General features: G+C 44.1%; 1 protein-coding gene and 1 long non-coding RNA gene across 6 annotated transcripts; one reads left to right on the plus strand and one right to left on the minus strand.

Annotated features, from left to right (window-relative positions):
* Nucleotides 1-24: 24 nt before the first annotated feature.
* NHP2 (NHP2 ribonucleoprotein) lies at nt 25-3,986 on the minus strand. 2 transcript variants are annotated; one of them, XR_015167259.1, is made up of 5 exons: nt 3,764-3,986; nt 3,617-3,686; nt 3,289-3,351; nt 1,021-1,126; nt 25-398 (listed from the first exon to the last, which is right to left on the minus strand). XR_015167259.1 is itself a non-coding variant. In XM_086411003.1 (4 exons), the coding sequence occupies exons 1-4, from the start codon at nt 3,921-3,923 to the stop codon at nt 273-275; spliced, it is 462 nt and encodes a 153-aa protein (XP_086267129.1). In that variant the 5' UTR covers nt 3,924-3,986; the 3' UTR covers nt 25-272. The 2 variants fall into 2 exon arrangements, 1 of the variants encoding a protein (XP_086267129.1); XM_086411003.1 differs by lacking the exon at nt 3,289-3,351.
* Nucleotides 3,987-4,068: 82 nt separating this feature from the next.
* Nucleotides 4,069-8,567, plus strand: LOC147369110 (uncharacterized). Of its 4 annotated transcripts, none has more exons than XR_015167266.1 (2): nt 4,069-4,739; nt 4,857-4,929. It is a non-coding gene; the product is annotated as an uncharacterized LOC147369110 (long non-coding RNA). The 4 variants fall into 4 exon arrangements; XR_015167265.1 differs by lacking the exon at nt 4,857-4,929 and adding an exon at nt 8,354-8,567 and having other exon boundaries at nt 4,608-4,739; XR_015167268.1 differs by lacking the exons at nt 4,069-4,739; nt 4,857-4,929 and adding exons at nt 5,112-5,239; nt 8,354-8,567.
* Nucleotides 8,568-13,726: the final 5,159 nt, after the last annotated feature.

Here is a 13,726-nt window from a genome sequence, read left to right on the forward strand (position 1 = left end):
AAAAACACCCGCAGACTCACCACATTTTAGTTTTAGGATTTACTTCCCCCACATCACATTCTTGGAACTGTCTTCACTGAAGCTCAACAGGAAACAGGCTCTGTCAGAGAAGATGCTGGCTCTGCCGTTGTGAAGTAGCTGTTGGAGCTGCTTGGGAAGAATACTGCCTCGGGACCACAGAGATGTCTGAATGTGGGGAGCAGGAGGGCAGCCAACTGGCCTGCCACCAAGCCACTGTTTTTAGAGCAGGTGCCCAGTTGTGCCTAAGTCCTTCACATGGGCGGGGGCAGGGCTTGCACCTCCTCCAGGCACTCGTCATAGGCCTCCTGGTATTCCTCGTGGGGCTTGACCATTATCACGCAGGTGGGGCGCTTAGAGCCAGCGGCTGCACCCAGGTCCTGCAGAGAAGGAAAAAAGCTGTTTGGAACAAAGGCCACACAACCTGTGCACCAAGGAGTCACGAACTGATGATCCACCAGCCTAATCCAGCCCACAGACATGTGCTAGTCAGTCAGTGTTAACATTTTGAATTGGTTGCCACCATCTAAACTCAGCAGACTTTCAAGTGTGGTCCAGCAACACTGGGCCTACAGTTCCATATGGCAGTTGTGAAAGGGCTCCAGCTCAGTAGGGGCTGTCCCCTTAAGCAGGGCCTATGCTTTCCAGGGCCCTGCTATTCTCCACCCCTTGGAGCCCAGACCTGGCCTCTGTTATATAAGGGTAAGGACAGCTGCAGGTCCCTAGAACATCCCTTCTGAACACTGCACCCACCTAACAGGACTGACACATTCAAGTTCACCTTCTGTTTCATTCCCATAGTCCCATTTTACAAGGAAGTAGAAGTACAGAGAGGTGACTTATCAGCATTCCCTCATCTGGGAAGCAGCAGAGCCAAGAATCCATCCAGGCCTGTCTTTAGCTCCAAAGCTCATGCTGTTTGCCACTATGGCCTGCTGCCACCAACCTGATCCCAGACCCTCTTCTGTGCTGACCAAGATCAGGGGCTCAGGGGCTCCTTACCGTCTTAGAGGGGATATAGACATATGGCAAATTCCGGTCTTCACACATAACTGGGAGATGGCAGTATACCTCAATGGGTAACGTGTCTCCTGCCAAAACCATAATCCTGAAATAAGAGAAACCACTGTCATTCCCAGCTTGCTGGTTCCCTTTTCATCCATAAGGGAGGCCACTGAGCTGGGCCTTGGGGGCTACAGAGATGGGTAAACTGGCCCCTGCCCTCAAGGAGCCCCATCATGTATGTCTCCCAAACTTAAGAAATGCATTCAGATTTGTTTGGTGAGTGCATTCCTCTGGGGAGGTGATCTCTGTTGCCTGGCAACAAGTAAATGCCACCAAGTGTGACAAAAGGTACTGTACCAGGACAGATGAAGTATGAGAGATGCCAAGGAGTAACAGCTCAGCTCTCCTTGGACAATCAAGAAAGGAATCAGGAAGCAACACTTGAGAGGAAAGCTGAATGATGAACATCTGTCAGGCAGCCCACGGAGGGGCTTTGTTGCTGCCAGTCACTAAGTCATGTCCTACTCTTTGTGACCCCATGGACTGTAGCCTGCCGGGCTCCTCTGTCCATGGCATTTTTCCAGGCAAGAATACTGGAGTGGGTTGCTATATCCTTCTCCAGGGGAATCTTCCCAGATCAAGGATCGAACCTGCATCTCCTGCCTTGGCAGGCAGATTCTTTACCACTGAACTACGAGGGAAGCCCATAGAGGGGCGGGGGGCAGGGAAAGCATTTAAGGTTGAGAGAATCAGAAAGATACCAGATACACAGGGGATGGGTGTTGTCGGGAGCCAGGGATGGCTTTGGAATCCAGAATGGGGAGATGAGGCTGACAAGAAGGCTAGAAAAACTAGTCACATATAAGGGTCTTGAGTGTTTCAAGGCTCATTCCTAAGAGTGATAGGGAACTAAGAAAAGCTTGCCAGAGAATCTATAGCTGTTCTAGCTGGCAAGATGATGGGGTTCTGCGACAAGGGCCTCAGGAGCCCTGATGACAGAAGGAAAGAGTCTGTTCTAGGGGAGCAGAAAACACAAGGAAAACTCCTGGGTTCAAAGCATTACTTTGAACTAACTAGCAGGCTCCTAGTTTTCCTTTGGCTCATAGACTGTCCTCCTATATATGCTCCGCTTCCTTTGAGTAGCCTTTTATTGTTTTTGGCCGTGCTGTGCAGATTGTGGGATATTAGTTCCCCAACCAAGGGTGGAACCCTGGCCCGCTTGCAGTGGAAGCATGGAGTCCTAACTGCTGGACTGCCAAGAAATTCCTGAGAAGCCTTTCAATGCTGGTATTCCTACAGCCTGGTCTTTCTGCTCTGTCAGTACGTTCTCTCAGCTGACCCCATCTGTAACCAAGGCTTCAAGTGCCAACTCTATATTGACAACTCCCAAATCTGTTCTCTCCAACCCAACCCTCTCCCAAACTGAACACCCATATAGCCACCTGCCTATCTGACAGTTCTGCTAGGGAGAGGGTTTCCATATTTAAAAGGCACCTTGAAAACTTGTCTAAAACCAGACTTGTGATCTTATACAAATCTGGCTCCCTCACTGTTCACTGTCTTAGTGAACGGGCCCTCTGTCCATCTGCCTGGAGCCCACACCTCCTCACTCTGTATGCAAAAGTCCTCTCATCCACCCACTTTAATTCTCTCCATCTCTGCCATCAATAACCCAATCAAAATTGCTCTCATCTCTTCTGCACCAGAGTAGCCACCTATCTCAATTTCTCCATCTATTCTTACACCTCTGATCTTTTCCAAAGTTGCCAGAAAAACCTTCTAAAGGTGTAAACATAATTATGTCACCCCTCACTTTAACACTCATTGGCTTCCAAAACTCCTGAGTACAAAAACTAAACTTACAATGGCTTATAGAGTCCCATGAGAAAGTAGCACTTCTATCCACTACTACCCTCTCCTGCCCTGGAATCTACTTTCTTCTGGCAGAATGCCCCCCAAACCCTGAAGCCACAAACTAATCCTATATCTTCAGACCTCAGCTACCCACCTAGGTCAGACTCCATAGAGCACCAAATCCTCCCAGCATTATTTAGCTCTTGAGCACCTACAATGTACCAGGCACTTCTGAAAATAAAGCAGTGAAAGGCTTTATTCTGTTCTCAAAGAGCTTGCTTTCTGGCCTGAGTGAGAGGGACAAGGAATAAAAATGCAAATAATTTTCAGATCCTGAAAAATGCCAAAAAAGAAAGCTGTAGGATAATGAAGTCATTCTCACTGCACCCTGTACTTTTCCTTCATGCTTACCCATGACAACTTGTAATTTTGTGTGTATTTGATTACTGCCATTGTCTCCCCATAGCACAGTGCCTGAAAAACAGTAGACACTTGGTAAATAGTCGCTAAGTGAATGAAGCTGGGATCAATCCTAAGTAAGTTGGCTTATACAATTTGGTTCCCCTGGAATTCACCTTCCCCAAGATGTCCCTTTGAGCTCTTGTAAGTGGTATCGACATCTGTACGGAAGGGAATGTATCTTCTGCATACGACCCAAGTCAGAGCACGTTAACCAACTACCTGTTAAGTAGCAGGACACCATCCCCGAAATCCGGCGGAGGGTAGGGGGGATTCTTACCCTTTCTCGCCTTTGTTGATAAATTTCTGAACCTCCTTCACCCCGCGCCGAATCTGCTTCTGCTTCACGGCTGCAACGACAGAACAATCAGTCGGGGGGGCCTCGGCCTGCCACCCGCGTCCCGCCCCGGCTCGGCGTGCACCGCACCTTTCTTGATGCATTTGTAGAGCTTCCGCGTGAGACGGCGAGAAGCCAGAGGCTGCGCGATGGGGTTCAGATTCACCAGCAGTTCATGGTAAGTGCGCTCCCCGCAGCACGCGTCCGCCTGAGCCTCCGGCCCGTCCGGATCTGCCTTTATTTTGGTCATGGCAGCGACTGTGGCAACCTACCACTCAAGGAACAAGTCCACGCGGCCGGCACTTCAGAAATCACTTCCGGGTCATGCTACTCTGCGGGAAGAGGCAGTAAGACATAGCCAATTAGGAAACAGGGAGCTCCGAGGGGTGGAGTCTTGGCAGTAGGGGCGGGGCCACCCCCTCAATGCAGGCGGGGCGGAAGCGGTTTAGGACACGAGTTGGCATGCAATCTGTGAATTTGGGCAAACTCCGGGAGATAGTGAAAGGCAGAGGAGCCTAGCGTGCTACAGTCCATTGAGTCGCAAAGAATAGCACACAACTTCGCGACTAAACAACGGAGGGCCTATGAGGCGAGGGGCGAAGGCCGGAGGGAGGTGGGCCCTGGAGGAGGCGAAGAGGGACTAGGATCCGGGCTTGGGTTTGGGTGAGAGTTCAGCGTCACAGGTGTTGGCGGTGCGAGGAGGAAGCTGTACCGGTATGGGCGTGACCGCATCTAAGTGGACGGGAGCCTTGCTCAAAGGGCGGGGTCTGCGACCAGGGTTGTGGAATGGGAAGTCTTAGGTGTGATTCCAAACCTCCTTAGAATCTGATCCCTCACTTGGGCAGTTCCGATCCCCATATGGTGCCAGGTCCTGAGTTGGTCCTGGGTGCTGTACCCTAGGTGCCAAGGTTAAGGTAAAGCCTGGCACTGCTTGCGATTTCTTCGTTCTAGCATGGTTCTCACACACTGCTTTCTCTTTACTGGCGAGGGATGGAGCCATTCACTCACTAAGCGCCTCGGTCTAGACCGCTTTTCTTCGGAGAACTCGGTACCACCCTTTCCGCAGGTATCTGCTCAGCTAGCTGTTAATCACGGGAGAGATTCTCCTGACCAACGTACCTAAAATTAAAGTTCTCTGCCTACCTCCCGCCGGCATCCTCTAACCCTCTTGTTTTCTTCGTAGTTCCCGCCGCCGCCTGGCGTCACACCCACAAAGGGCAATGACGGAGACCGCTGGTGGGAGCTGAGAGGGAAGACAATGTGAACACGGGCTGAGACTTGAGGGTGGGGAAGTGCACTGAGTAGGCGGCGCGTTTGCAGTTAACTCTAGAGGATTAATTGGGCTACCCTGGTGGCTCAGATGGTAAAGAATCTGCAGGCAATGAGAGAGACCCGGGTTAGATCCCTGGGTTGGGAAGATCCCGTGAAGGAAATAGCAACCCACTCCACTCCAATATTCTTGCCTGGAGAATCCCATGGACAAAGGAGCCTGGAGGGCTACAGTCCATGGAGATCGCAAAGAGGGACACGACTGAGCGACTAACACACACATACAGTGCTGGGGAGGTGAGCAGGCCTAGACTGGGGTGGATCTTGTACCTCTAACACTTCTTGTACTCTGTCTTGGAACGTTGGATGAATATTTGTTGTTATTTAGTCGCTAAGTCGTGTCTGACTCTTTTGTGACCCCATGGATGTAGCCCACCAGGCTTCTCTGTCCATGGGATTTCCCAGGCAAGAATACTGGAGTGAATTGCCATTTCCTTCTCTAGGGAATCTTCCCAATCCAGAGATCAAACAGGCGTCTCCTGTATTGGCAGGCAGATTCTTTACCACTGAGCCACCAGGGAAGCGAATCATTGCTATACATCAGTTGCCTTTGATTATGTGGTGGTAGGCGGGCCATTTTTGTGGTAGTGGAACAGGCCATAAAGTGGAACTTTAAAAGTCTGCAGGTGGCCTTGACAGCAGGGGACAGTTACGCCAACTGAAAACCTGAACTTTTAACCTTGAAACCAAGTGCAGCCATTACATAAAAATACAAATACTCTTGTTTTCAGACGTTAAACTTTTTATTTTGTATTGGGATACAGCTGGTTAAAAATGTTGTGGTAGTTTCAGGTGAACAGGGAAGGAACTCAGCCATACATATACATGAATCCATTCTCCCCTAAACACCCGCTCCCATGCAGGCTGGCACATAACATTGAACAGAGTTCCTTGTGCTATACAATAGGTCCTTGTTGGTTATCCATTTTAAATATAGTAGTGTGTACCTGACCTTCCCCAAATCCCTAACTATCCCTTCCTTCTGGCAACAATAAGTCATGTTGAGTTTGTGACTGTCTTTCTGTTTTGTAAGTTCATTTGTATAATTTCTTTTTTGAATCCACATATAAGGGATGTCATGTGATATTTCTCCTTTTCTGTCTGACTTATTTCACTCGGTATTACACTCTTTTGGTCCATCCATGTTGCTACAAATGGCATTATGTCATTCTTTTTAATGGCTGAGTAATATTCCATCATATATATTATCATACCTTCTTTATCCATTCCTCTGTTGATGGACATTTAGGTTGCTTCCAAGTCTTGGCTATTGTAAACAGTGCTGTAATGAACACTAGAGTGCTGGGAGCCGGTGAAACATTCCACTCGTGACAAAGGTCATGAGGAAGGAGGCTCGGCATATGCAAAGGCGGGATCGAGCCTCGGGAGTCTCCCCGGATATTCTCGAGCATCTTCCCCCCAAAAACCAGAGTCTGCCTACTTTATTGCTTTGTGCTCTCACCTCTGACTTTACTGGGGGCTGTCCCCCACCACCATCTTGCTCTCTCTGTCAAAGAGTTAACTTACAGCTCCAATTAATAAAGTTCCTGGGCAATTAGGAGTGTTTAAATCCATACCCCTCAGATGGCTCTCTAACTCGCCTGAAAAGTTTACCCGGACTCCTGCAGCTATGCATACGATTGTTTACAGTCTCCCAGCCTCGAGAGGCGCGGGAAGCTTAAGATATTCAAATAGCTTAGAGCCTCTCAGAGAATTAGAAACTGTCAGAATAAACTAGTAAAAGATTTCATTGATGAGCCAATGCTTGTTGCCAAGTTTTCACATTCCCTGAATTGTATCCTTGAATATGTATTAATTAATATAGTTGGTATGTAGAAAAAATAAGTAGTGGCCTTGGTGTTAGTAACTTTAGACCCTTAAGGTAATAAATTCTTTCCTTTGTTGTAAACCCATTACACATCCGCCCTATAGGAATGCAATTTTATCTTCAGAAGATGGCGCCAAACCTTAAAATAATTACTCTTAGAGAAAATAAGTCTTTGTTGATAAGTCCTTGTCAAGAGTCATAAAATGTTAGTAGGCCTTCTGGCCAGAAGATGATGTAAATCACCTAAACCATTTGTATACGATAAATTTGCAGGAAAGAAACCCTGGTTTTTGATAAGGATCTAAAACTGCTGACTTTGCATCCCCTATTATCCTCTATGTGTAACTTAGGGTATATAAGCCCCTGTTGAAAATAAAGCTACGGGCCTTGCTCACCAACGCTTGGTCTCCCCATGTCATTCTTCCCTTTAACTTCCAGCTGAGTCTCCATCTGGAGCGCGGAACCCACCATGCTTACTAATTATGCCTGGGCTTCTCAGACCCACTCGAGAAGGTGTCTAGGGTGGGGCACCTTCCGCTATTCGAGAGGGCGCCTGCAGCCTACGTAAGTGGTGCAAACTTCTTGTCTTGAAGTTTTATTGGTCTCCCGCGTAAACCAAGCTACTCAGCCTCTTTTCTTCACTGAATTTTCCTACTGAGCTATCCTCATTCTATTACTCTTTATATCTCTGATAAATAAATAAATAGTCGCCGATGCCGTCTCCCCTTCGAATACCCTGGATCAGCCGGGGCTGGACCTCGGCACTGGAGTGCATGTATCCTTCCAAATCGTGTTTTGTTTTCCAGATATATGCCCACGAGTGGGATTGCAGAGTCATAGGATAACTCTGTTTTTAGTTTTTTAAGGAACCTCCATCCTGTTCTCCATAGTGGCTGTACCAATTTACATTCCCACCAACAGTGTAGGAGGGTTCCCTTCTTGCCACACCCTTTCCAGCATTTGTTGTTTGTGGATTTTTTGATGATAGCCATTCTGACCAGTATGAGGTGATGTCTCTTTGTAGTTTTGATTTGCATTTCTCTAATAACTAGCAATGCTGAACATCTTTTCATGTGCCTATTGGCCATCTGTATATCCTCTTTGGAGAAATGTCTATTCAGGTCTTCTGCCCATTTTTTGAATAGGTTGTTTGTTTATGCTGTTAAGTGTCATAAGCTATTTGTAAATTTTGGAGACTAATCCCTTATCAGTCACGTCATTTGCAAATATTTTTCTCCCAGTCTTTGAATTGTCTTTTCATTTTGTTTATTGTTTCCTTTACTGTGCAAAAGCTTTTGAGTTTAAGTAGGTTCCATTTGTTTATTTTTGTTTTTATTTCCATTATTCAGAGAGATGAATCAAAAAAGATGTTGCTGTGATTTTTATGAGAAAGTGTTCTGCCTATGTTTTCCTCTAGAAGTTTTATAGTGTCTGGTCTCACATTTAGGTCTTTAATCCATTTTGAGTTTATTTTTGTGAGTAGAGTTAAAGAATGATCTAATTTCATTTTTTTTTTTTTACAGGTGGCTGTCCAGTTTTCCCAGCACAATTTGTTGAAGAGACTGTCTTTCCAACATTGTGTAGTCTTACCTCATTTGTCATAGATTAATTGACCATAGGTGCTTGGGCTTATTTCTGGGTTTTCTATACTGTTCCATTGATGTATGTTTCTATTTTTGTGCCAGTATGTACTGTTTTGATGACTGTAGCTTTGTAATATAGTCTGAAGTCACAGAGCCTGATTCCTCCAGCTCTGTTTTTCTTTTTAAAGATTGCTTTGGCTATTTGAAATCTTGAGTCTCCATGCATTTTAAATATTGAAATTTTTAATTCTAGTTCTGCAAAAAAAATGCCATTGGTAATTTGATAGGTGTTACATTGAATCTGTAGATTGCCTATCTTTCTGAAACTATTCCAAAAAGTTACAGAGGAAGGAAGCTTCAAAACTCATTTTGTGAGGCCACCATCACTCTAAAAAACCAGACAAAGATATCACACACACAAAAAGAAAATTACAGGCTAATATCACTGATGAATATAGATGCAAATAGTCCTCAGCAAAATATTAGCAATCTGTATCCAACAATACATTAAAAAAATCATACAAAGTGTCAGCTTTTTGAGTCATAAGACAATGAAATGCCAAGAATAAATCTGTCATTAGTAAACCTCTCTGATGATCAAGAGGGATTCATCCCAGGGATGCAAGGACTTTTCAACATCTGCAAATCAATGTGATACACCACATCAACATATTGAAGAATAAAAACCATATGATCATCTCAATAGATGCAGAAAAACCTTTTGACAAAATTCAAAATTCAGCATCTATTTATGATTAAAAAAAAAAAAAAACTCTCCAGAAAGTGGGCATAGATGGTACACATCTCAGCATAATAAAGGCCATATATGACAAACCTACAGCTAGCATCATACTCAGTGGTAAAAAGCTGAAAGCGTTCCCTCTAAGATCAGGGATAAGACAAGGATGTCCATTCTCACCACTTTATTCAACATAGTTTTGAAAGTCCTAGCTACAGCAATCAGAGAAAAAGAAGAAAGGGAACCCAAATTGGAAAAGAAGAAATTAAACTGTCAATGTTTGCGGATGACATGATACTATACATAGAAGATCCTAAAGATACTACCAGAAAAATACTAGGACTCGGCAATGAATTTGGCAAAGTCACAGGTTACAAAATTAACACATGGAAATCTGTTGCATTTCTATACACTTAACAACAAAAGATCAGAAAGAGAAATTCAAGAAGCAACTCCATTTACCATCACATAAAAAAAGAATCTAGGAATGAACCTACCTAAGGAGACAAAAGACCTGTACTCTGAACACTACAAGCTGCTGAAGAAAGAAATCAAGACATAAACAGATGGAAAGGTGTACCATGTTTGTGGATTGAAAGAATCAATATTAAAAAAATGACTACACTATCTAGTTTTCTTGCCTGGAGAATCCCAGGGACGGGGGAGCCTGGTGGGCTTCCGTCTATAGGGTCGCACAGAGTCGGACATGACTGAAGCGACTTAGCAGCAGCAGCAGCAGCAGCATCCCAAAACAAGTAGCTTTTTGAAACAGTATTTTAATAGGAAAAGTAGGATGTAATCCATTCTAACCTTAGACCCCCCAAAATTTCACAAATAGAAAAATATATCAATTGAGCAATGAAAATGGTTATATAAGCAACAAAATATAATTTGAAAATAAAGTTTGTATGCACAATGTAACCAAAAATTGATCTTTCAAATGTTTTTACTGTGTAATTTCTTGAGTAAAGATAACCTGTCCTGAGCTTTAGGACTGGTGGCTACTGTCAGATTTGCCTTTATGTCTACCACTTTGCTACAGCATTTCTCACCCCAAACCCTCCCCTGCCTTCCTCCCCCTAGGTCTTGCAGTAGAAGTTCTGGCCCTTCTTGGGGAGCCCTCCCCAAATGGCACATGAGACCATGAGAGCAGCGCTCCTCTGAGCACACAGCTGGCTGGGCTTCCCAGGTGGTTTTCTATTCCTCTTTCAAGCTTGTTGGTTGGGTGACAATATATCAGGGTTGCAAAGGGGAAAGGTGTTCCCAGATGTGTGCACTGGGCATGATTAACTCTACAGAGAATTTCATCCCCACGAAACCCAATTCAAGCAATTGTGCTTGACTCACCTCACCAAGGTCTCAGGGATGAAGACCTCTCAGTTTTTATGTGGAAAGAGGAAGGAATTAAAAATGCATGTGCCAAGCACATTACATGCAATAGCTCACAAAGAATACTTTTATTATTCACAATTTCCTTAGGTTCATAACGGTAATAGCTTCATGCAGCTCACACAAAGCTGAGTTTGAATCCTGTCCACTAGTGTCCAAACTCATGCTTTGCTCATCTCCATGTTAGTGATGAAACATGGCTGGATAATGAAAGTGTGGGCATCTTGGCTTGACTAGGTCACAAGTGTCAGCTTTTTGAGCTCTAAGACAATAAAATGCCAAGAACAAATCTGTCCTCAGTAAACAACTCTGTATATTTCTAACAGCAGTCTGGAGCTCTGTGCTAGAATTAAGGTGGTTTGTGTGACTTCACTGATTTTTTGTGAATGGCCACTCATGTGCACTTGAAGTAGGGTAAAATGGGTGAGGACATAACTGCTAATGGGTAGTCAGGCCATCAGGATTCTAATGGCAAAAGACTTTGGGCAAGTCATTTTAACCTCTCTGGGCTTCAGTGCCTCATCCAGAAAATGAGAAAGTTAGACCTTGATGGACTAAAGGTCCGTTCTTTTAAAAAACTTGGGAGGATGATTTTTTTCAGCTGGAGACGTGGGACTTCCCTGGTGGTCCAGTGGCTAAAATGCTGTGTTCCCAATGCAGAGGGCCTGCATTTGGGGCTCTGGGTTCGATTCCTGGTTGGGGAAGTAAGATCCCACATGCTGCAGCTAGAACAAACGAAAAAAGATCCTGCATGCTGCAACTACAACCTGGTGCAGCCAGATAAATAAATATTTTTTTAATAAATTGAGACATAATTCCCGTATCATACAATTCACCCATCTACAGTGTACAATTCAGTGGCTTCAAAAGCAGAGACATTACTTTGCCAACAAAGGTCCATCTAGTCAAGGCTATGGTTTTTCCTGTGGTCATGTATGGATGTGAGAGTTGGACTGTGAAGAAAGCTGAGCGCCGAAGAATTGATGCTTTTGAACTGTGGTGTTGGAGAAGACTCTTGAGAGTCCCTTGGACTGCAGGAGATCCAACCAGTCCATTCTGAAGGAGATCAGCCCTGGGATTTCTTTGGAAGGACTGATGCTGAAGCTGAAACTCCAGTACTTTGGCCACCTCATGCGAAGAGTTGACTCATTGGAAAAGACTCTGATGCCGGGAGGGACTGGGGGCAAGAGGAGAAGGGGACGACAGAGGATGAGATGGCTGGATGGCATCGCTGACTCGATGGACGTGAGTCTGAGTGAACTCCAGGAGTTGGTGATGGACAGGGAGGCCTGGCGTGCTGCGATTCATGGGGTCGCATAGAGTCAGACACGACTGAGAGACTGAACTGAACTGAACTGAGTGTATTCACTGAGTTATGCAGCTATCATCAAAATTAATTAGAACATTTTCATTAACTTCAAAGAGAGCCCCTGCACACTTTAGCTATCACATCTCACCCCCTTATCCTCCCTGGACCTGAGTAACCACTAATCTATGCTTTGTCTCTATACATGTCCCTGTTCTAGACATTACACAGACATGGAATCATAAAATATGTGGCCTCTTGTGTCTGGCTCCTTTCACTTAGCATGTTTTCAAGGTTTGTCTATGTTGTAGCATGTGTCAGTGTCCCGTTATTAAATATTAAATACAACATTCCACTGGATGGATAGACTACATTTTATCCATTTATACGTTGATGGACAGGGTTGTTACCACCTTTTGGCTGTTGTGCTACTGTGGACATATATGTACAAGTTTTCATGTGGGCATATGTTTTTGATTCTTCTCTTGGGTATGCACCTAGAAATAGAATTGCCGTGTCAGTGATAACTCTAACTTTTGGGGGAACTGCCTGGCTGTTTTCCAAAGTAGCTATACCATTTCACATTTCTATCAGCAGTGTGTAAGAGTTCCAGTTTCTCCTCATTCTCCTCAATACTTGCTGTGATCTGACTTTTTCATTATAGTGATCCAAGTGTGTATGAAGCAATATCTCATTGTGGTTTTTCATTTGTATTTTCCTGATGACTAATGATGCTGAACAATTTTTCATGTGCTTAATGGTTGTTTGCATACCTTTGGGAAAATGTTGACTCTTTTCCATATTTCAGCCTGGAAATTTGGGGCGCACAGCTTCTGGCCTAAAATCTGAACTTCATATTTCAGCACAGAAACTTGGGGCACAGATAAAAATATGGGAAACACATCTTCAGAGTTCACACCTTTTGAATAGTTTTTGAAAAAAAAATCATCAGAACTTTTATGTATCAGTTGATGGTACTTATTATAAATGGCAACCCACTCCAGTGTTCTTGCCTGGAGAATCCCAGGGACGGGGGAGCCTGGTGGGCTGCCGTCTATGGGGTCGCACAGAGTTGGACATGACTAAAGCAACTTAGCAGCAGCAGCAGCATTATCAGAACATGGGCCTGGTAAAATGTGACTTTTGCATGGCTTTCTTGTCTGTATTTATCTTGCTCGTAGGTTCATTGGCCTCCTTTGACTAATCAGTTGTTTTTGAAGCAAAGATTGAAATGGTAAATCTAGTTTGTGTGATTTTTAATAATCTCATCCAAAGTAATTTCTCAATTGTTTTTTCTATTGTATAAAATTTCCCATTTTCATTTTCTTCCCTTTTTCTTGTTTTCTTTTGTGTTTGTAGCTATATATCCCATTTTTTTGTAATTGAAGTACATTTGATTAACATATTTGTGTTGCGATACAACATAGTAATGCAATATTTTTATGGAATCAACTTTATTTAAATATTACCAAACTGTGAGCTGTTTGTTAGTTTTGGAGATGAATGGCTTGTGGGTATCTTGGTTTGCAAATACTTCTTTGCATTCTGGGTTGCCTTCTTCATTCGTTAAGATTTCCTTTTTTGGGCGCCTGCTTTGAAATTGAAGTAGATCACATTTTCCTGGTTTTGGTTTATTTCTCATTGCTCTAGGAGATGGATTCCAAAAGACCTTGCAATGATGTCATCCAAATCCAAAAAGATGTAGTTTATATCATCATGTCTCCTTCCTATGTTTTCCTTAAGACTTTCATAGAATCCCTCCTGACCTTTAGATATTAATGACTTGGAGTTAATTTCATGTATGGGGTTAGAGAGTGTTTTAACCTCATTCTCATTTTCTTTATTTTAATAAGCCTCGCATGATGCGTCATAGTGTCTC

This window comes from Bos grunniens, chromosome 7 (genome assembly GCF_055505025.1).
Source record: "Bos grunniens cultivar Pamir isolate PY7600 chromosome 7, Bosgru_T2T1.0, whole genome shotgun sequence".
Lineage (NCBI taxonomy): Eukaryota > Metazoa > Chordata > Mammalia > Artiodactyla > Bovidae > Bos > Bos grunniens.